This window comes from Teleopsis dalmanni, chromosome 2 (assembly GCF_002237135.1).
Source record: "Teleopsis dalmanni isolate 2A chromosome 2, ASM223713v2, whole genome shotgun sequence".
Lineage (NCBI taxonomy): Eukaryota > Metazoa > Arthropoda > Insecta > Diptera > Diopsidae > Teleopsis > Teleopsis dalmanni.
Window position 1 is genome coordinate 143,380,547 of NC_051847.1, and position 25,580 is coordinate 143,406,126.

At 28.6% G+C, this 25,580-nt stretch overlaps 2 protein-coding genes across 6 annotated transcripts; one reads left to right on the top strand and one right to left on the bottom strand.

Annotated features, from left to right (window-relative positions):
• Positions 1–2,700: 2,700 nt before the first annotated feature.
• On the bottom strand, positions 2,701–25,248 carry LOC119677603 (calcium uptake protein 3, mitochondrial-like; the record flags this gene model as incomplete). 4 transcript variants are annotated; one of them, XM_038089015.1, is given in 11 exon segments in its annotated part: positions 2,701–2,970; positions 7,186–7,343; positions 7,409–7,817; positions 8,063–8,245; positions 11,962–12,063; positions 15,353–15,415; positions 15,671–15,753; positions 15,915–15,962; positions 17,163–17,273; positions 17,341–17,476; positions 25,016–25,248. In XM_038089015.1, coding segments are annotated over 11 exon segments (1,599 nt in total). In that variant the 5' UTR covers positions 25,241–25,248.
• LOC119677604 lies at positions 12,609–15,309 on the top strand. 2 transcript variants are annotated; one of them, XM_038089020.1, is made up of 3 exons: positions 12,609–14,436; positions 14,491–14,562; positions 14,618–15,309. In XM_038089020.1, exon 1 carries the CDS (start codon positions 13,011–13,013, stop codon positions 14,286–14,288), a length of 1,278 nt encoding a protein of 425 aa, XP_037944948.1. In that variant the 5' UTR covers positions 12,609–13,010; the 3' UTR covers positions 14,289–14,436; positions 14,491–14,562; positions 14,618–15,309. The 2 variants fall into 2 exon arrangements, with proteins under 2 accessions (XP_037944948.1, XP_037944947.1); XM_038089019.1 differs by having other exon boundaries at positions 14,491–15,309.
• Positions 25,249–25,580: the final 332 nt, after the last annotated feature.

A 25,580-nucleotide genomic window follows, 5' to 3' on the forward strand; every position in this document is an offset into this window, starting at 1 on the left:
TGGACTATGTTAAAATACAAGAGTCTGGTTCTTTACTAATGAAAATTCATATGAATAAAAAATTTAAATAAATAGTTTTAAAGTTATTCTGGCATGCTCTAGAATTCGAATCCGCATAAAAAAAATTCGATTTCAATTTAAATTCACATTTTGGTGCTCTGCTTTTATCATTTCATTTGCGATTTCACAAATGAAATCGAATGAATTTGCTTGCTCTAGAAATCGAATCCGCATAAAAACATGTGATTAAAACCACATATCGAAATAGTTGTAAATTTAAAAGTGGTGAAAATAACATGTAAGTATAATTACATTTTTTTTGAATTAAATCAGTTTCAAGTTATGTAAATAAAAAAAATAATAATTTTGATATTTTATTTTGAAGGGGTAAACACAAGAGCACTGTGCAAGATGGAATCTTGCTAAGATTTATGGAGATGCATAAGGAAATTGCAACTGCCTTTGTCAAAGGCGACAAAGTGGCCACGGAGCAACTATGGGCAGAACTGACAGGAAAGCTAAACAGCCATGGTCCACCTAGCAAAGATATCCAGGGATGGAAAAAGGTAAATTGCATTTTTTTTTATTCTTTAGCATGAAAACTTTTTATTCATGGTAATACAATTACAGGTGTGGCTCGACTGGAAGGCGATTGTTCGTAAAAAGATTGCGCACAATAATTCAGAAGCGCAATCTGAATTATTGTGAAGTAATCTTTATTTTTCGTTGTTTCATCCAGTATGAATTAGCCACCTACGTCGACTCATTCAAATCTAACGGATTGCTGCAATCTCTTAAAATCCGTCTTTTTATTTTTTCATTTGTGTGACTATTATTTTCAGCTGCCACCAATGTTAGCATTCCGAACATTTTATAAAAACTGTTTTTTTTTTATTTTACTTATTAAAATTTTAAAATTTCACTTAAGTATTTTGAATATTTTTCAAAACGGCAAAAATATATTTCACAACTTGTTAAAATAGTCAACAAACAGGTGTTTAAATTCATTTTATTCATTTTGATTTCATTTTGAAACCGCATGAAAATATTCGATTTCTGGAGCACCCAAAACGGGTTCATTCCGTTTCAAATTGAATTTCGAATTGAAATGAAGTCGAAATTCAGAGCATGCCTGATTATTGTAAGCACATATACAATCTAAATTTATGTCAATATCTCCTCGCTGAATTTCTTGTAGAATATAAACTGATCCGAATTAATTCGATACGATATTTCGTGGTGTGTGAACGGGGCAAGTGATAGTGTGTATTTTTGTGTCTATTTGAAAAACAAATTCTGATGAGAATATATATTATAGCTTTATTGATGAATTAATGTTTATTCGGTTATAAAATGCATGAATACTTAAAACGAATTGCAGTTCGTTTCAGTATTCGATATTGCACTTTACTGAGAGCAGTATTCGATATATTGGTCAGCCAAAAGTAGGACATTCACGAAAAATGTGCTTACAGCTATCGATGTGCACTTCACGAAGACAGCTTCACTTCACGAAGATATTAGTGTCAAAAGGTCACAACTGATTTTAGTGATATACTATTGGTTGTAGTGTTCACAAATTACTTTTTTTCACTATTTTCGGATGACTTCATTCGAGTAACTTTTTATGAAAGTCCAGGGAAAGTCTCAGAATCGATTACGGATGATATAGTTGCTCCTCTTTTGACAAACAATCACCCATTTCATCACTCTCATGTTTCATATTCATATTCCTTCAATTTCTCAAGTGTCGACCGCTATAGAAAAAAAAAAATAGAAAAATTCCTCACAGACGGTACGGAATAAAATAAATGATCTATGACAAAATTATAACCTTTTGTTTTATTTGCAACAACAAAATTTTTTAATAATTGAGTTTTTGGATGACTATACAGCTGTTTTGAGTACTGCCAAATACCCATCACCAATGGCCTTTTTGGAATTATTTCTCATATTTAATTATTCGAAAATAATTTTATGAGACTGAAAGTACGAGTACCAAGGGTTGAACTTATATCTTGGCAAGTTTTGTTTTAATTTTAAAAGGTTTTATTGTGTGTGAGCCGGTGCAGTGCATATTTGAAATTCAAAACATGAATGAAGATATATATCAACATATCTGTATCTGCAGGATGCTTGAACTTATTGAGTTCCAAGATCAGCAGCTAGGCGATGGTATTTTTTGAATTTCAAATTTGGCTAATGAATTGTTTAGAAACTTAAGCACTTCTATTTCCTGATATACTATTGTACATCCATTTGTTATCTGTTGAAAGTCAACTAAAAGGCAATCAACAACGCAAATGGAGATGTTTTATTATAACTAATTTGTTGCCATTATTTTTTTCCGTTTCATTTATAATGCTTTTAAGGGCCTTAATATTTGTTTTCCGCTCGTTAAACTTTATAACGATTTGAGATATAAATCGTATATAGTTTGAATGTTTTCTAAGGAAATATATTTAAAAATGTATATGTATTGTGATTTCTCTGCTCTTGTTGACGAAATTGAAACAAATATATTTATTATTTTGATTTTTATTAATTATTGAATTACATTTCTTTAATAATAATAAACATTTTTAATTTAAATAAAATAATAAAATATACATACAAAATAACAACAATAACAATAATAACAACAAAATTTTAAAATTTGCTCTATTCAATTAATTTACAAAAGAGTTTTTTATAATAAATAATAAATAATAATGATAAAAAATAATGAAGGCTAGAGTATATAACTTTTTAAAAGTGCTATTGAAATTTTATAAATAGACTAAACGGATTATATTACGATTTTTTTGGCTTAATTTATGTGCATTCTTAGTTTATTTTTGAGCGATATGAAGAATAAATATGATGTCAGACCTTGTTTTACTAGTCAGTTTAACGAGCGCTTCTGGATGCTCTTATATCCTGTTTCACACAAATTTTAAATGCATCCCATCCTTCAGCTTTCGTTGTAGACTACAGAAAAAAAGATAATAATTATAAAAATTGAATATTGTTTAATGGTATAAAATTTGAGTTATAGTTTAGTTTAAACTTAGTTTTGTTTAAACTATTTTGTAAATAACAAAACTTTCAAGCAGTAGTGAATTATAACAACATTCTATTTTTAAATAAATTAATTTTTGGCTTACAATACATTTGTTTCGAGTGTTTTTTTGATTATATTTCTTGAATTTAATTATTCAAGTCTCAAAATTGAACTGTTCTAACATAGAATTTTGTCAATTTAATGATGACGTTAACCAATATATTCAATCTTCATTTGTTATATTAGAACGAAATCGCATCCCACAGTCATACACCCACAGTCATACAATATCGATCTATTAAATGGAGGTAAAAGTATGTTATATATGTTTTAAATGTTGTATACATTTATTTGTCAAAATATCATCGGTAAACTTGTGTGTAATACTATGGAGTGCCATACAGATACAGAACTTTGTATAATAGTTTATCATCCAATTTATTTATTGTCTATTTGGAAGGCAAATTATAATTTAACTAGTATACCACAATAAAATTGTGTGAAATTCTTTTAAATCATTTGAGTATAAATCTCAATCCTTTAAATGTTTGGATATTTAGATGACATTATATTGCGCAAATTTACTTTCAAACAAAATTGCTGAGCCACAATAATTGAATTCATATCGCTCGATTTAATTACATTAAAAAGTCGGAGTTCAGTTCAGAACAGGTTGACAGCCGGGCTTTGTAAGGTCAACCATGTCAGCAATGAATTGCTGAATATATAATAATTTTAAACCTTGTTTTGTTACTTTTTAAATTTTAATTACAAATCAGAAAAACAAACAAAAAAATATATGTAGATGATGACTCAAAAGATTAATTATATATAATTTTAATGATGATTCAATAATGAATAACAGATCAATAAGTATACACATTGAGATGGCAATTAAATAGAGATTAAAAGAATACTTTAATAGAAAAAAAAGATTAGGCATTGAGGCAAATGCGACATATAAAGCTATATTTTTTTTTGTATATTGTTTTAAATAAATCGTGTTTTTTGCGTTATTGCACTATATACATTAAATTTTTAGTCACAACGAAAATAAAACTATTAACAAATATATTAATGAAAACTAAAGTATAATAAAACAACAATTTTTATAGAATATGTAAAAAAATTTATTATTTTTTATGTGGAATACGCATTTTGCAAATAAAAATATAGGATACATGGTTTAATAAATATAAATAAAGCAATCCAATTAAATGTAAGAAACTTACATGTAAAATTAATTTAACAAAAACAATTTTTAAATTAATAAAGAATATTTTTTTTTGGATATATGTAAGAAATAAATAATGTTAAATTATATTTTAAGCGTAAAAGTAATAATTTATATAAATCTTAAGTTTGTTCTTAATGCGAGCATGATGAAACTATGATGTTCATATATATAAACTTTAGAGTTTAAATCATAATTTGTGTACATTATTTAATAAGTCTTTAATTTTGGAATGTTTGGGGCATAAAACCGATCACAATTTTGGTAAAATGGACTTTTATATATTTTTATAAATATAGTATTTAAATCAGTTGGTAATATTTGTCGTAGTTTCTCTAATGGGGACAGACAAGGCTCATTTAAGTTAAGATAAGTTGATTTAAGATATGTTGACTAAATAATTTAAAATTCGAACAAATTATTTGAACTTCATTTTAAAATACGAGATTTTCAAACAGTTAAGTAAAAATTATTACTATAATTTATTTTATATACATTTTGTATACATAAAAACTGCCAGTCATAACTTCTGTAGTTTGTGTTTGCCGGCGCTCGAAAAAGAGATATCAGAACATCTATTGTATCACTATCTAGTCTTCAGCTATTGGGACTATTATTACTCAATTTATTAATATACTCAATATTGAAATTAACCAAACACTTGCATGTGGAAACGCTAACTTTAGCTTATTGGAGAGGATTCTATCCTTATGCCACTTCAACTACTTCCATACCCGAGGACTTATTTCTTAGGGCAAGGTGATTATAACAAATTCGGTAAATTTGATGTATAAAATAATTATATTAATTTAATAGTAATAAAATTTTTGATTCAGCAGTTAAAAAAAAAGCTGCATGTAAATAAAAATAAATTGATTTGTTATTTAATTAGTTTTCATATGAACAATAATAAATTTTTATAGGGCAATGTGCTTACAATAAAGTTTTTAGATTAAAGCATATTAAGTACGTTATCAGTAAAATTTTATATCACTATAATTCAATATATCACAATACTTAGCTTATCTCTAAAGCCAAAGTGTCAAGCTCATTGGTTATTATTAAATAAGTAAGTTATTACCTGTTTGTATAGCATTATTAATCAATAATTTATTACAATTCCTATCTAAGTTTCAGCGTTTTCAAGGAAAACTACCGAAACTAGCTACCATAGGAGATGTACTATTATTAGGGATACAACAATAACACCAGCATTAGATTAAAAGTGATTTGGTAGACAATTAAGATAAATATAAGGTTATGAATATTATTATAATCAGCATTCTCAATTACTACTCATTTAATATATTATTTTTTTTTAGGTATAGAAATTGCTTTGTAGATGTTAATGAGTTTCCTAAGTTATTAGATACTTTTGAAGAAGCAATTGATTACATTTTGGCAAGGTTTTGCATGTGTTATTATTGCATTTATATAGTCAATGTCAATTCTATTGATTTACATTAGTTCCATAAGTTTTTTACAGTTAATTAGACTTATAAACTTGTCAATCAAGAATAAAAACACCGTGACTGTGACCAAAACTGTAAGTCTGCATCTTTAAATGACAATGAGAAAATATGCTAGCAGACTAAATAAAATTCGTCTAAAAGTTAGTGATTAAATAAATTCAATTTAATAAGTTTTCAAGAAAATTAACTTTAAAAAATTTTGCTTGAATGACAAATCTTGGTTGTATTGTAAGTGCGGTCGCTAGTATAAATATTAACAAGATAGCGGGAGAGAGCAACTTAATTGAAATCTATTTAATTTAGATTTAAATCCCATATTAATTTTTTTTTAAGTCACTTAGCAAATTATAAATTATTATAGTATAGCTGTTTTAAATATTGCCAAATACCTATCATCATCAGATGTCTCTGGGAATATCCGTTGGTTGTATAAGTCTTTATACAATTGTTTCAATTTTGAACCAAGTTAAAGCTATACGAAACTTTATTCAAATTTCAAGTTTTTTATTATTTTTTCTAATAACAACCAATGCTTTTTAATTAGAACAATAACCTACAGCTTATGGATTTTCTAATCAGCTATTATAATTTTTTTAAATTGTTAAAGCTTTAGAGTTATTCTTTGTATTTCCAATTTAATACTATTCGAAAAACTTTTTATATAGATTTTAATTATCACAAAGTTCTTGGGTTCTCAAATTTGCATACAAATATAAATATAAAATTCTCTAAAAGTCCATTTCAATTAAATAAAAAATATTAAATTCTTAACAATTCTAAAATTTTTTTATATATATAACAACGCTTATATAAATTTCCAAAATTAAAAGTTATAATATGTGTATGAACGATTTAAGAGTAACAAGCAAAATATTTAAATTAAAATTGAAAAGAAACTTAAAAATAGCATAAGTATAATACGCATATAAAGTTATTATATATATATATATATGTAAATAAAATTAAAGCATATTATATATAACTACAATGATTATCATATATGTCATATCAATACATGTAAGTGTGATTTATGTCGTATAAGCTACTAATCTAAAATGTATGAAGTAGTTTGGAACATCTTCTTTAAATTAATAGTTTGATTCAATTTTAATGACGGTAGGTGCTTATGCGTGAAATAGTAAATAATATACCATAAGACAGTTATTAGATATAGGATAGTGCCAAAAATTGGATGCAAATCTAAAAATTGTGTAGTACTAAAAAAATGTTTGTCATTTGAATTGGATCATACTATGCGAAAAAATTGTGTTTTTAATGCAATAAATAAATAAAAATTATTCGAATTAAAAGTAATTATCATCGTAAAAATAATCTAAATGACGACAAACACGTTGGCGCAAAAGCGTTAATTTTGGATAAGCAGAGCTAGCATATTGATCTATATCTTCTCTGTACTCGAAGACATAACCTCTTACTTTCAAACCACGATGTAAGCGATCTTTCATAATAGCAATGAATTCCTTATATGACAATAAACCATCCCCATCCTCATCGAAAATAGCAAAAACTGTATCAATGAGATGTTTGGAAAGAGTAAAGCCGGTACAAATCTTAACTGCACGTGAAAAATCATCTGAAAATGGTAAATATAAATAAGATAAATTCTTTTTTTATATAATATTCTTATAAATATTTTACTTTTAGAGATTGCACGATCAGCTAAGGTATACATCCGCATAGCAATTGCAAAATCGTCCAAATTATTAAGGAATCTACAGAAATCTCGAAATTCTTCAAAAGTGATGCCCTGTTCCTCATCTTTGATACGTGATAGTAAACGGTCCAGGAATTTATCATATTCATCCGCAGCCAAATAAGTGTAACGTAAAAGAATTTTAGCAAAATCCAGTTCGGAAATTTGTATGTTACCCTTTGAGAATTCACTAAATTCTAACTCTAAAACTTCAGTTTGTAGATTATCCATAAATTTATAAAATCCATCGTAATATAAATCGTTATTGCCCTTCTTCCCAAAGAAATGTACTTGTAGTGTAGTGTCCACCTTATGTTTTCGCTGTAGACCTTCCTCATCGTCAATATAGTCGTCCTACTTAGGAAAAATTTTGTAGTATTTTGTAATATTTATTATTAAATATTTATTATACATAGTGGTATTTAGACCGGGACCCTAACTCCGTATTCGGTCCGAATACCATTATTTTGTTATATAATTGATTGTTTATTAACATATATAGCAAATATACACAAATATATGTTAAGTTATACGTTGACATATAGTATATTAGTACATATAGTAATAATTTTGATTATTTCAATTAATAAGCTTTTTACCTCAACGTTATCTTTCGCGTGTTTCTTTTGTTTTTCTTTGTTAAGTTTTTCATCTTGTTCTGGTTTCTTACTTTCATTATCGTTATCATTATCATTTTCAGTATCATCATCATTAGTTTTATCTTTAGTATCATTAGTTTGACCACGTTTGTCCTTCCATGCACCACTAAATATGCGTTCCATCTGGGAGGGATTGGTAGATTATTTTTGGAATTGGTTAATAAAAAATGGGAATATTTAGTCAAATGTTAATATTTTCCTCGAAAATATCGATTTTTATATAAGTTTAAACAACAAAATTATAACAAAGGAAAAAACTAGAACATATATTGGAAAATATCGAAAGGATAAACAACCAAATAGATTGAGACGAAGATAACAATAAAGTGAAAGACATAAAGAATGTATATTTCTAAAACTTCTTTTCATTGTAGTCCTTCCTAATTGGAGATATATCAATATAAAATTGTCGTGCTTTCAATACAGTAAGAAGAACTTAATGATAAAGTGAAAAACATAAAGAATGTATATATTTGAAACTGCTTTCCATTGTAATTAAAGATATATCGAAAGCAAATTCTTCTCGGATAACAACAGATCGTTGGAAAACAATAATTTTTGATATGTGATTAAATTTTTTTATATATTAACATATTTAATATGTATATATTTAAGAAGCCCATATAAGTTTCAGTAATAAATAATTGACTTGACATGAGTTAATAGTTATGTGGCATGGAGTTTATATCAAATGATGTGGCATCAAATCTTAAAGAAATAAACTGGCAATTAAAAAATTTCTGAACTTGGTAGACAGTATTAAATAGAGCTTCTAAATTTCTTAGTAGTATAAAGAGTTTTTGTCATGCATCAACAGATGAGCATGCACGTTAAAAACGCTACTCATATATAGAAATAATTTTAAGAAATGCTTCATGAATGACGGCATAAACAGTATTATCACAAAATATATATTATATACAAGTATATAAAATTGTAAAAATGAGTGCAGGGTGTTCATTCACAGACATTTTTTGATTGTGAAATACAAAGGGTGCGATATAAGTGAATAAATAGATGTATTATGCAAAACAGCTAATATAGTGGAACAGAAATAGATCATACAATTTTTAAATTGGAGTATAAGGAATACCAATTATCACAAGACAACTCTCAAAAAGATTAAATATATGCATATTAAGTTGCAGAGTCGATAACCAGTTAAAACTATTGTAGGAATTAAAATAATTCCAATAGAAACTAACCCGTTCTTAGGAATTATTATATCTCTGGGATATAAAATCTTAACTTTAATTATGATAAAATTTCTTGCGTATTGTGAAAAATGATAAATAAATCATAAATAGAAACGGGGTATATCAATTTGTTAAAATTTCCAAAGTTTTTATTGTAACTAGTAATTTTAAAAGAAACATTGAAAGGGAATTAATTTTTGATTTATAATTGGACACCTTCTTAGTTATCATCTTCAACAGATGGGATAAAGAAGTTTGAAATCTTCAGACTCTGAAAAATGTAGATAAAATATTAAATATTAGATAAAATATTAATTGTTGTGGACAGGGATCCAGTTTCTATTATGCTCTTATTGAACTGAAAGAGATTCAAAGTCTTGAACCAACGCACATAAGGATTATCAATAGCCTTAATTTGTTCTTTTTAGTTTAGGAGATTGTCGCCTCGGATAGTATAATTTCAAGGATAGCCAAATTGATTATTGGTCCTTTTAATAATAATTAATAGCTCGTCTAGCTGACACTAATAGTGATTGTTTTTATAGTCACGATTTTGGAAGTTGTAAATACTAATGTTAGAATTCAACAATTATCGGGAACATAGTTGAAAAAAAATATGAGTAACTTAAATGAAAAAACAAAAAAAGATTTAAGAACTGAATAATAAAACTTTTTGGGTTTTGGGAATGTCAATAAGTGAACCAATTTTTAATAAAAAAATGTTTGAAGAAGTATATCTATATCCATACATAGGGATCGGGAATATTAAAACGATGTTATTTAAACTTATAATAAAAATTGAAAATTTTGTTTATGTAGTGTTGTAGTGGACAAAAGGATATAAATAATTATATGTTTGACGGTTTAAAAAAAATACACTAAACAAAAAAAAAATAATAATATAAGAATTCTACTAAATAAAAAATTTATAATAAAAGCTAAAATGCCATTTTAGTGAACTATTTTTCTAAGAACACAAAAATAAATGATAAAATAGAACAAAAAAAAAAAAATAAGAAAGCGATGCAATGAATAATCTTTCCTAAGATTAAGATGAAAGTACTAATAACTAATAATATAAATAAGTAATAAAATAACTAATTAGCGTAAAAAGGATATTAACCAAAAATGAATATAGCATACATATAATATATGTTTTTATATATTAAGATATACATATCGATGGATATAGCTGTTGATGGAATAGGTTTGTAAATTTCTGATGTCGTCCCTTTAAAAATAAGTTTCAACTACTAAATAATATATTTAATGATGTGATCTTATTAGCGAATATAACAAGCGGGCAATTGTGAGTGTGAACTTGGAATGAACCCACAGATAATAGAATTCGTACTTTTTACTAAGAAATATTAAATTCCGATTTTTAATACTCAACTCTTGGAGATAAAACACTAAATATTAACGATAAATAAAATATCTAGAAGTTATGTTCGAAAAGAAATCTAATTACATGCCAAATGAAGAGGAAAAATGTACTAATGAACTTGTGGCATTGTGCATCTGTGGAAATGCAACTACTATATATTGTTGTGTCACTGCTAAAATTATCGGTTGGATCTGTCTATCAATAGTCCTACCATTTGAAATAATATTGCAAAAGTTTAATTGTCAATGGAAACCAAATGATGCTTTAGATTTGCATCATTGGACGTCGCAACTCCAGAGATTACAACAAAGGAATAGACATACAAAGGCTGTAATAAGCATAGAAATAGAGTAGTGCATCGATTTCAAAAGAAAAAAAATTACAGTCACGATCGATTATGTATTTCTAATAAAAGTCATAATACGGCTCAATAGATCGACCCAATGTATCGATCCGTTACAGAAGTCACAACTGACTATTTACGTTCGACTATTACTAACAGTGCGGAATATTTTAGAAAAAAATCGATTTTGTTAAAATATGAAAAATCTTTATAGATCAAATTAAGTAAAATAGCAAATTGCACAATCTATTATTAAACATGGTAAGTTAAATTCCTGACTATAGCAATAACTTCCAAATGGTGTTGTGACGATAGTTAAAGCGACTAAATAGATATTCTTTTTTAATTTTATTATATCTAGTAAATGAAAAATGATATAACGAAAATAAAAAAATAGTGCTTATAATTTAATATTATCCATTTTAAACCGTCAATAGAAAATAGGTTATAAGAAAAATAGCAGCATTTAAAAATATATATAAAATAAGTAAAATTAATATAAAAAAACTCTGAAAATTGTTTAAAACGTAATTAAATAAAAAAAAAAACAAACAAAACATTAACGAATTAAATTTTTTTAATGATATTTTTACTCTCAATTAGATCTATAACACATTTCAATTGAAGAGTTGAGAATTAATATCATGTAGTATAGTATTATAAGATTATTATTTTATAAAAAAATTTAATATCTTATAAACTATTGAACTTTGAAGCAAGAAAGGCACATTTCAAGAGGCTTGCAGAGTAAGCTTTGTGTAAGCATTAAAAATAAATCAATTTAAAATCATTAAACAAAATAACTATAAACAATTAATACGTATATTCACATACATAAAAGCCAATCAAACAAAACAAGAATAACATTAATTTTTTTAAATCTAACAATTTGTTTTTAATTTAAAAAACTTACAAATAAATTTTTAGGTTTCGGTTTTGGTTTCTCAACTTTTTTTTCCTCTTTTTGCATTTTTAATAACCTTGCCTTAGCCTCTGGTGAATATAAGCTAAAGAGCTAAATAATAACGTTTTAAATAAACTCGTAAAAATACATAAAACAATAATCCGATTATATAAAATATATGAATTTTGCAAAGTAAATAAATAACCCTTAATATTTTTGTATATAAGATTTAATAGAATATGATCTATTAAATGTGTGGTATCAAGCAACATTTTACAAAGAAGACGTTATAATGTAGGAGCCCAATTAACACAGTCGCGATAAGCTGTTTTTACGATACTTTTTCTAACGAAAAGTGATAATAAATTCATGAGAGAAATTATCATAAAAATTACGATAGAAAATCGTTTTATGTCACATGTGTGATATTTTAGTACAACTATTATTTCTATCATACTTTTTTCGAGAGAATCCTCACACTCGTACGGAATTTACGATAGTTTAGTTAATTGGGATAAATTAATCAATCACAAAAAAACTAAAACTAAACGTATAGTTAAAATATTTGTTACTAGTAGCGGAAATAATAGTTCATTGCTACTTAAAAGTATATTATTATACTACAACGATTGTTACCATAAATAAATATTTTTATAAATAATATTATATATATATGGGGATCCTAGTATTTCACTAGACGGACTCGCAGGTGAGACTAATCCCAAGTACTCACCCCCTCCGAAAGGAGGGCCTCCACGTGGTGATCCCTGGTAACGCTTTTAGCGGCTAATGCGAGCCATACCTGTACCCCTCCGATTCCTAAAATTCCTAACTGCAATCACTCCAACATCCTTTCCTAATTCTTCTCCATTACCATTTTCCCCCAATCCGGAATTGCGCGTGTTCATCGGACTTGTTTGCAGTCGGGGGTAACAGACTGTATTTTAGCGTCGCACCTCACTGATACCTGCCCGCCTCAGTGAGTAACTGTGGGCTTACCGTGTTACCGGGGGCTATGATACGGCGGACCTATTTTCCCCCACACTCGTGGGACCTATATGGAACAAAAAAATAATATTATAAAAAAACTAGCAGGAACACATACTGCAACTAGCCTGGCTGATTGGATGGAGTTTGATATCCAACATACCGATCGCCAGGCACACTTGTGGAAAGTGGGTGAAGAGCCTAGGAACATAACTAGTTCTTTGCTGTTTGAATCCAAAACGGGAATTCCGTTATGGAAGGAAAGTCAAGAAACTGTGGGCTCGAAAGTTGCACCGAAAAATGCAACCGTCGAAACACTACCACAGCCCTCGACAAGTACTGGACTGACTTCAGGCCAAAGCTTACGCGAAGTCAGGAAAACGACTGGCTTGAGTGGTGCGGGTACCAAATGGTATTTGCGCTACCTCAAGGAAGGCTTAACGCCTGCCGCGGCAAAGGAAAAGGCGCTGAATCGGTCAAAAGGTAGTCAAGACTCTAAGAAGAGGCCTGCCCAAGAAATTAATCCGATCGATGTCCAATCGGCTAAAAAGAGCAGAGGGAATGACAAACCTCTGCCAGTGAAAAATATAACGGAAATGGCTGCACCAAAACAACCGAGAAAAACATTATCGGGCAGTAGCTATGATAGTGTAGCCAATAGCTTAAGAATAGTCATCCTTCCCAAGTTTTACCCGGAGGCAACTCTCTCGAGAGACGAACAAGGAAAGATCGAAGAACTCCTCATTGAGAAGATGTATAAGGGATGGGATTCCAAGCTAAGATTCAGCGGAATACACTTTCGGTCAGGACTCATACTAATTGACTGTGTAGATGAAGAAGCGGCGAAATTCGTTCACAGGGCGGCACCTGAGCTGGACGGATGGGCTGGTGTTGAACTCACCACGTGTACCGGGGACAACATACCGAGTATATACATGATGACGGTCTACCTTCCGAGAGCCAAAGGTGTTGATACGGAAAAGCTGTTAAAACTACTCATCACGCAGAATGAGGGTCTGCATACTCAGCTATGGAGAGTAATTAGCGGCAAGGATGTGAAAAATGGAAAACTTCTGACGATTGGGATTGACAGCCTGTCGCAGGAGGCCATTAAAACCAACGGCTGTAGGGTCTTTTACAGGTTCAGCTCCGTCTCGGTCCACTTACATAAGGGGCGGGTGAACAAAGAGGGAAGTAACTCGGCTGGGGCAACCACACCAGCTGAGGGAACGCTATCAGCAGCCGTTGCGGAACAAGTAGAGGAGGCGGCCAGACATGAGATTAACGAAAGCAGTGTGAAACCTCACGGAAGTGAGGACATTGATGCCTTAGATCTCTCTCTCTCGTAGCTACAGGCTATCTACCAGGAGACGACACTCAGATACCATCTGTAGAGGTCGATAAACTGGTGGGCTACTGAAAGAATATGAAAATGCCACTCATACTTGGTTGCGACTCCAAAGCGCACAACGAAAAGTATAAACATCAACACAAGAGGTGAGTACCTTTTTGAATTTATAACTAGTAAGAAATTAACAATACTTAATGTAGGCAATTCACCAACATTTGCAACTAACTCACGCAAAGAGGTCCAAGGTATTACTATAGGAAATACTCGCGGTTGTGAGTTTGTCAAAAACTGGAGAGTATCCAGTGAACCTTCTATGTCTGATTACAGAATACAAAGTTGCTTTCAAAAGGCAACAGCGCCAATTCCACCAATATTAAGCGAGAAGATGGTAACTCCACCGAAGGTGAAGAGGAAAAGATACAATTTTTACTGGATGTTCATTTCTCAGGATTATCTGCAAACCTAGAGACAGAATCAGGACTACTAATCGCAAATAAAGTTACAAAGAAATATGGAAACCGACAGAAACATTTTCTTATTTGTAAATTAAGTAACAGATAGTAAAGTATACAAACGATTACAATGATAATGATTTTTAATGTACCGGCTAACCAGTTTAAACCAGTCTACTCTTTTACGTACTTACTTACTCCTGCCCTTCTCTCCTAAGTGGAGTTTTTCGAGAGGAACGGACTATTAACAACATTAATAATTATGTGAGGCGAAAGGGTATCTACCGACACTTAAGTGTACATTAATATACTAAATGCATTAAATTATACTAAATATTTTATATAATAATAATAAGTATTAAATAATATAAAAACAATAAAATAAATTAAATATACATTTCTTTGCTATTCGAATCTTCCTAAATTTTAATTATTTATAGTTATATACAACATATACTTTACATATTAAAATAAATTCATTTAAATTTGAATTAGTAGTATTATTGTGTATAAATATATACTAATTCGAGTCGCTGCTTTAAAAAGACTTACGGTAATAAAGACATACAGTTAGAAATTAAAAAAAAAGTAAAAAAAAAAAAATGCTTACAACTTGGCGTGTGTCTTCATCCAAATTTCTTTCGTTAAATGAACCACCGAAAATATGTTTTAACTACAAAAAAAGTTTAAAAAGAAATTATAAAAAATTAAATTAAATTTTATGGTATATGGAAAAATTAAATAAAAAAATAAATAAACATTAAAAATACCTAATATTTTTTTACATAATTAACTTAAAATCAAAATAAAAAAATTATTGGGGACTTTACTGCGGTTTATTGAGTCATTGATGATCCTCACTAGTTCTTTATGTTGTTCCAATAGTTTTGTAGTTCTAAACTATTTTTTGAAATTACTATTTACATACCACTAAAAATTCCTTTTTATCGACTCTTTGATTTCCATCAGTATCAAACATATTAAAAGCTATGCGAAATCCGGAAATTGGTTCTATAATGACAAAAAAAAAATATATTTATTTAATGTTTTAAAATTGTTAATAGAATCATTATATTTATTTATTTATTTATTATTACAATTCATTATTACTTAATTATAATATAAATTATTATATGTATTAAATTTTATTATATACTGAGTTATATACTTACTTGTTAGCACAGATAAAAGAAATAAATATTCGGTGTATGAAATAATGCCTGAAATAAGAATAATAAATATTAATATCGTATATAAATTAAAATAAAATTTAGATTTTATTTCTTTTAATATTTTTAACAAAAATTAGTTGTTTTAATTAATTATTTACAATAACAATAAACCTTAAATGAAGGAGTGTGTTTGGTAAGATAAAAATGATGAAATCACTGAAGAACTAATATTAATATTTTTATAAATGATTCTTCTAATCTTTAAGGAAGCAGTTCAAATTAAACAATTCAAGTGAGAGGTGAATGTATTCTAATTGAATTGCTTTTACCTATTTCATATATCTCAGACCCGTTCTTAAAGATTTCATTAATATAATTCGATTATCTTGAAAACTAAGAAACTAATAAAGCGTCAAATAGATTGATGTATACCATTTCCTACAACGCACACAACTCTGCGTCCAATTAACATTTGCACTCGCTCCATTGAAGTGGCCAGGTTTCTCCGTCTGAACCCTGGTTAAAATGTTCAATTAAATACCACCTACCCAATCGAACCCTTATCCTCATTTCCCTTCCATGACCACCAAGTATTATCTCTCCACTTCCTCACCCATGTAATCGTCTTGAATATCCCAACATACTATTCTCTTACAGGTCCCAGTGAGTTACAACAACAACAACATGTATCCCGTTAAGGTGATCAAGAGTATACACTTTTATATCGTTTCTAAAGTTTGCTTCATTATGTTACAAATAACCTGAAAAACCATTTTCATGAAGGTTTGATATACAAATATCTACAAGTATACATACAGATACTCTAAATGCCAAAATTGTCCAATCTGAATCGAATCAAACTGAAACCTTTACACTATCTCATATTAACATATCACGTTTTTATATTGTTTATTTCATCTATTAAATTTTTTTTTTGCATAATTGCATTTTAATTGTTTACTTTTAGATGGCTTCTTGCAACTCCGTATATAGTTAAAATATATTGTATCATAAACCGAACATTTTTAAAAGTAATTATATACGTTTATTTTTAGGTCCTGATTTAGCACCATAATCATACGTTAAATTTGGATCTTTTAGTATAGATTATATAGAGTAAAAATAGTGATTCTTTTATATAGTGTAATATATTGCAATAAAAATTTGATCAAGATTTTAATCACAAGTGATTTTTACATTTACTTTTATTAAATGGATGATTCTAAATATTATCAACTATGTACTTACCATTATCTCTGAGAGTTCTAAACATACGAGCTGAACCTTTCTTCAATGCTGGTGTTGTGTCTTTAATACGATTTAAGTCATTAGTCATTATTGATCGACGCTTAAGGCGTGCTATCGTCATATACAAAAGAAAATTAACAATACTAATATATGAAGAATAAAAACTGTTTACACATACGTCTGGGTTCTTGTTCCACAACTGAGTCCAAAAAATCCTGCGGTGTCATATAAAGCTGTCCATTATATTCAGCTGAAGCAAATTTGATAAATCTTCGTTCGCGTGGTGTTAATTTTATGGTTTTGTCATCTTCACGCTTAAATTAAGTAAATAAATTATTAATTTCTTTTAAACTTTATATGAATATAATTTAAGAACATTAATTTTAGTTGATGGCATTTAAATCATTTATAAGTATTTTTAATTATTTAAAGGAGAACCGTTTAAAGGAAAATGATTAATATTTAAGGAAAATGGATATAAATAAAATATGTCATAAAATAAATATTATTTATTCTGTAAATATACTAAAGCAGTAAAATGCTGTTAAAATTTTTTTTTCTGAGGGCCAATTACTTTGAATACATGATAATAATGGATTATACAATTTCCCTTAGTACAATCAGAAATTTTTACAATCTGATTGATTTAACAACCTCCAATTATAACAATGGAGGTTGTTCAAAATTATTGAAATACTCGTATAATATATGATGATAGGGATTCTGAATTGAACTTTTGGCAGTTTTTATAGATCCGTAGCCGATGATATCTAGGCTGAATAGTTAGTTAACTAGAATTACAAAAGCCAAGTTGAAGAAATGGTGTAATTTCTCTTCAATTGTTTAACCCTATCGAGATTAAGACAATTTGTAATGGTATGCTCTAAACAATGATAGGTATACCAAATAAAAATCTCAAAATGATAATCTTCTTTATTAACTGTGAACATAGTATTTAAAAATTGTATCCTAAATCTAGATGTGTGGTAAGAAAACGGCGGTTATTTACTACTTGGGTTGGAAAGGAAGCTTTATGATACTAAAAGCACCCATACCGATAATGAAGAAGACTGAATATTATTAGTAAAAGCTCATAATAAACAATCAAATAATCAATAAGTACCATATTTGGAATTTGAATACATAAAAAAATAATCAGCAAAAGATCTTTAGAAGAATGCATGATATTCATTATGCAGTTCCATGAAAAAATAGAGTAAATTATTACATTTAAAATTTTCTGTTTAGTAAAACAGAATATAATTTAATAATATAGAATAATTTAAAGATTTTTTATTTAATGTAATCGTACAAATTATTAATAAAAAAGTTGAAGTAAGTACCATATATCCAGCAGCCATTATTGATCTTAAAAAGACACATTACATTAACTTATTACTTAGATGAAAATATCCTCATAGCCGAAAATTTAACTAACATTAAAGCCAAACTATTCTATACAACACGACTGAAGGCATAACTATTACCAAGTTGAATGAGATGGCTTCCTGATATTGAAATTGTTTATCTTGCTAAATGAACCAATAAATATGAATGCAGTGATAGTTGAATATGGATAGTCTGATATGGCTAGTTTATGTTTAGAATATTGATTGGTCTGTCTAGATATAAGCCAAACATAGATCTATACATATGTTCTTAGCGATACCAAACGAAGCAATACTTCTATGTATGATTGTAGAATGTTAACCGTTTTTTCGAATATAGGCAGTACTTGAATTGTTGTTCTTAAGACATCTTTTTACTTCCTAAGTTGTGCAGTATCAATAATAATAGGTGTAATCGTAACAACACATGATATAAACGTAAGAGATATTGTAAAATCTTCTTTATTCCCATTTCTCTGCATAAGTTGTATATATCTTGAAAATACGTAAAACGTTATTAGTTGTACTATAACATACAATGCAAACAACATGGAAATGTAAACACACAAATTCAATCCGACCACTGAACAGCTTACACACAAAGAAAAGCTCAATATTTTTACCTAATATATTTTTCGTACTTTTGCGTCCAAATTCAAAATTGAAGAGATTTTTCCGATTCTTACTATTTGTAAATGTTAAGTATTTAACATCAATAAATTTTATTACGGCACAACTAATATAGCGATATAAGTATATCACTATCAAAGACTTATGGATTTTTTGGACGTAGGTTAGTTTTGGGTCGAGATCGCTAAACTATTTTTTCAAAAATAGTTATTTTTTCAAAAATAATTTTATACATTCCAATTAATGATTGTTTGAGGTGACAAGTTGTGGGTGTAAAAATATAATATTGAAATAAGCTAAGAATCTTCGGAGAGGTTGTTTGAAAATGATTGTACATCCGAAAAACTTTTGTAACTCAAACAAGCCTACTATTTTCTTTGATTATTATACGTTGTTTACTTGGAATTTCATCCGCAATTTTAGATTATTACTTAACTGTTTTTGTAGTGTTTTAAATATAAATAGATGTACATACAATAATCATTGTAGACCATTAAGTTTGTAGATAAATTATGTGTGGACTTTGTAACCTGATAATGAGCCAACGTACCTATCGTAAGTCGTAAGTACATAGCACGAAAAAGCATTAGTTTCTTTAACACCTTAAACTGCTACATCGTGGTAAATGTTTCTATATGGCGGATATATATTTAATACATCAAATTTATCAGATTTATCTTCATATGATTTTAATTAATTACCGACATTCAAGAATTGCTATATCATGTTAAACATTTCAAGATAGTTGATGTAATGCATAAGTATCATATTCCTAGTAACAATTCTTCCATAATTTTATTTTATTTTTGAAACTTATAGCACATTTACACTGTCTCATTAAGGCGGTTTTGCTCTATAACCACTAATAAGGACGATTTACCATACAAAAATCTTTCATATAATTGAGATCATTATCAATAAACCAGCTTATTTAAGGCAGAAATTGTCGAATGCAACCCTTAAAAATAATATTCCCACAAGGGAAATTACCAAAATTTGAAATATGTGTCATATGTTTTATATGTAAAATGTAAACAAACAACAGCTGAGCTGTAAACAAAGGCGCTGAGGAAGTAAATATTTAATACAATTTTTGTTTTTACTAATTAAATATGTAATATATATATATATAAATGAATGTGTGTTTGTCTGTATTCGATGGATTCAAAACTTGGAAAATTATTAGTCATATCCCCGGGAAGGTTTTTATATTATAAAATATTGGAAAAATCCACAAATTTTAATTTTAAAATTTAAAATATGGCACTAAAGCGAAGTTCTATTGGTCGAACTACAAATCAAGTAAAAAGAAGAAGAGAATAACGATCATTAGAAACAAGTGCGCAGAGACAGGCTAGGCAAGAAAGATATCGAGTTCAGACTGCTCTTGCTCGATCATTAGAAACAAGTGAGCAGAGACAAACTAGGCAAGAAAGAGGTCGAGTTCACACTGCTCTTGCTCGATCATTAGAAACGAGTGAACAGAGGCAACCAAGGCAGAAAAGGAATCGAATTCGCAGTACACAGACAAGACGAAGGATACATGCTGATTTGAATTTATGTGGTTTCAATTAGAATCCCCTTTACAATTACAGTCTTCATCCAAGTGTAACTATTGGAAAAATGGTTAAAAATTGTACGTAACATATTGTGATGAAACACCAGGTATGTGTTGTGCAGGCAAATTTATTACCATTCTGGATCACTAAAAACCGTCATTTAACAGGCGGTGTAAACAAAATGCAGTTTACTAAAAATAGAAGTCAATCTATGGCAGGATTTAATATGTCAATTATATATTTATTTTTTTTATATGATATGATATTAAATGAAGTTTATAAAAGTTCTATAAGCTGCATAAATGAGCTCGTTATAATGTGAACGTTTCCTTATTAATGTAAATGAGCAAATGTCTAAATGAGACAGTGTGAATATACTATTAGACTGCTACTAGTGTTTGCAGATGATTAATGCAGAGAATACAAATCTGCAAAATGTTAATTTGTTAAAATGTTAATGTAAAAGCTAATTTAAAATTGGTTAGTATAAATGAATTAAGCGTTGCCATATGTATCATACGTAGCTAATTTAAATGGAATGGAGGCTAATTTAAATGAAAAGAAAATATTAGTTAAAAAGTATAGTTGGTATATTTAAAGTATTGTGTTACAGCATTCACAACACAACGTTTTTTTATTGATTAAACTTGACTTTGATTTTTTAAAATTTATTTGACTTTATTGATAATTTATTTAAATCCACAGAAAATAAAAAATTACATAATAATCGAATCCAATTAAAATACAGCAAAGTATTTGTTGCTCAGCCGCAAGGCCTACGGTAGATGGAAACCACTTAACACCGCAGTAGTAGTGAAAACTCCCACGCCATCGCACACTGTTTGACAGCAAACTTTATTTATGTTTCAAAAATGCTTGAAATTATAATAAAAATAAATTTATCTATTTAATCATATCATTTTGATATTTTGTATGCAATTACATTATATCATGACTGATTTACAATGGATACGCGGTTGGACGTGTTTCATTTATTGGATCAAGCAGCAGCAATGCCATTATACAAGATATGACTGTTTCCAAATAAATAACACATATTATCGAGTGGAAAAGAGAAGAAATAAATAAATAAATGATGAATGACTTCGAAATTTAATTGCCACCTACAACAGTATCTGCATAAAATCGTCGATGCCTGTACGATGACGCTAAAAAAGGATGATGTCAGTCATTTATGAAGAATTATCACCGAGATTAGGTGGTAGAATACCAAATTTATATGAAAAACGATAATGAAATAATTTTATATTTTTATAGCCTGCAGACATGTCCCCAGACAACTGTGCTCTGATTGGGACGGGGCCAAGTTCAATAGACCATTTCAATGGTAGTAAAAGGCAACGCAGCGCGTGCGAGTGTGTGCGGTCTCATACCACATCCATTGTTATGGGTAATTTAATACCAGGCAAAAGAATTATTGGTCTCAAATAAAAAAAATAAATAAAATGCAGAGAATAGAGATTTGATCATCGTTAAGATTTTTGCCTCAGATTGAGTTATTCAACAATTTGTTCGATTAAAGTAAGGTACAATGTTATTGATATGGGTGAGCCGAAAAATGACACTAAATGCAAAGACTGGCGTTAAATGTCAAATTTATTGTTATTACTTACAATTTATTTTAATTTTAATATCGTTTATACACTTGTGAGTTATAATTTCATAGAATCTTAAGAACGTCATAATAACTATTATAACAATAACATCTCTTTGAGAGATGAGAACGTGGATTGAAGGAAGTATTCTCAAAGATGAATGATATTTTTCACAGAAATATTTTTGTATTCAGTCGAAGACAATATGCTTTTAATTTAATTATTTGAATATATATATTTCAATATATAAACATTCATTAATATTTTGTGTTTTTGGAAGTAACAGAATGATATACGTAATATATATGGATATATAATTCGAATTATGCAATGACATTGATTTGTATACTGTTTTGAGGTATAAAACTAGGCATACTAGCTTTCACTACTAACCTACATCACGGTTATCCTTATCCACTTAGGATTAGTGGTGGCACATTATTTTACTTCATTAATTGTGGTGGCCTTAAATTATTCTTAACTTATAATAAAGAGCAAGACGCTGACAACCAATGGTCTTGAAATTTAATCGAGTAACGTAAGTGTTGCTATCGTGAACATCTATAAAACATTGAGAAATACTTACTAGGTATGGTAAGAGAAAAAAAATATATACTATTAGTTATCTAAATAGAAAAAGTGTACGAAATAATGTGAATTATTCCCAGTTTAATGTGAATGTTTTATAGTTAAGCAATGGCAATAGGACCTAGAAGTAGCAAAAAATTGAATTTATTCTGAATATAGTCCTAGTAACCTTAGCAATCTAGTAGAAAGAAGATATTTGTATCGGCGCACTTGCACAGATACATAATGTTATAGTACACTTTAAGAATCAAAGATTAACAAAAAAAAAAAACAGTTATTACATTCGGTGAAGTGTGATGTGATTGATGATAATTTGTAGTTTATCAGAATAAAGGTTTAGACCATTACTTAGTCTTAATATATTCTGAAACTCTAATTTTCAAATCTTTATCAGTGGAACAGGCTTTGGAACGCTAAGATCCATATTGAATTTTTATTCTGATAAAGCTCGTATATAGATGTAGGTAATGAGTAGATCGAAAATATATATATATTTTAAATATAGCTACTTATAGTCAGATCATCTATTCGATGAATCAGTAAGATACATACCTACTTTACTGATATATTCTCAAAATTAGGAAGTTAGGTGTCAATCTAATAAAAGTTAAGATATAGGTTGTTTTTGTTATTGGTGTTAAAAATAAGCATGGAACAAAAGGAAGTTTTTTTAAACTTAGTAAAACTTCAACCAAAATGTTTTAACTGATATATAAAATTTATTTTTGAAACCGTGCAAATCTGTGTAATTTCCCCTATGCTTTGCGCCTTGTACTTTCGTATTAAACCGTTCTTGCAATAATATTTATAAGGAAGACACCTGCATGAGGCCTTTGGGCCGTGTTTTGGACAGCTCTGATCTAATGTATCACACAACAACGAACGTTGCAGAGTTGTGATGTTTCGCGTTTTGATACACTCAAGTACAGAGGGTAATCTTTTTATTATTGTATATAACTGTATGATAATTTTTTAAATTGTATAATTGTGAAATTAACTAAAGAGAAATTTACAGATCTTAAAAGAAATAACAGAGACGACGCACGGTATCGATAATCACCTATTTTCTTCACGTAATATCTTTGTCTTTATCTTTGTTGATGAAGTCACCAAATGTATAGCTTAGTTTTACTTGGTGTTAATAATAACATGACTATATATGAACGTAAATCATTTCGAATGAATTGTGTTATATTTTACAACAGATCTGAGGTCAATTATTGCTTAGTCAGATGAAGAGTAAACAATAATCCAGTCAAGGCGTAGAGAGGGGTTATGAAGAAACCTCTCAGTTAATAGAGAGTAGAAGTGCTCAAGTGCACTGACTCAACTAGCCTAAACATAATATTTTAACACACATACATATATATATATATATTGTAGTATTTGATTGAGGCTAATGATATAAGAATTCTTTTCAGATCTTTACAAATCTAATATTTTTTGAAATTTACTTATAATTTCTTTTTTCACTATGTGATGTATACATTAAGGTGTAGGGCTGATTAGAGCAACAAGAACAAGAAGCAACAATGTTAATTCAAAAATGTATAAAAGTATGTATATGTATAAAAGTAATAATTGAACTTGTAATAATAATAATATTATATTTTGCATGTAAAAAATTCAAAGGCAAAATCAATATTTTGTAGCAACTATTTTTTTTTAAAGTTAATGATGTCTCAAAAAAACGTTGACTTTTCTGGTGTCAAAAAAAAAAACAATTCATTCACCTCTTTTACGTTAATTTCCAGTTTTAACCGGTAAAATAATAACATTTACGAATTTCAATATTCAAAACAAAAACAAAATACACGTGAAGATCTGATTTTATCAACAACAAAACAACGTAAAAGCAGAACCAAACAACGTAAACAAATGTCAAATGAATGATAAGAAGATAACTAAAAATAGAATGAAAAAAAATGTATAGCAAATTGGAGTTTTCATTCATTTGACCATATTGGGTGTTATTATTTATTTAGAAATTCATTTATTTGTATATTAAGAGTAATTCCCATATTGCATATAAAAGATAATAATAATAAATTGCAGCAACAAACTGAACTCACCTTTCGCATTCGTTCGATTTTGCTCATTGACGAAGCATGCACTGTATTTGTTTTCAATAAATTTGCACACACAAATGCGGCAACGCCGCCACCAATTATACTAAATAATTTCACATTGTTTTGTCTTGCACTGTTTAGATTTCTATAATTACTAAAATTTCTGATATGAACCGAATTTTTCGATAAAACTAAAAATCGACTTGAAAGCCTGCACACAGCAGCCATCACGGAACTAAAATAATTCCATGTAAAAAAATGTATGACAAATACATTTTGACATTTCGCTTACGTTTACCTGCGTTGCCAATCTTTTATTATGTGTTATGCTTTCTATTATGTTGGCAAAATACACTGCAAAAAATTGTATTATAATACATTATTACATATATAAAAACTTTGAGATTGAGATACATTAAAAAAAGCTATATATAAATTTATTTGAGTGCAATAAATTGTTTAGGCATAGATATTGTCTGCATACTAAAACTTCTATATTCAAATATCTGTCTTTTCCTTTATTACTGGAATGGGGGTTTAGCTTATGATCTTTAAAATTTGTGTATTT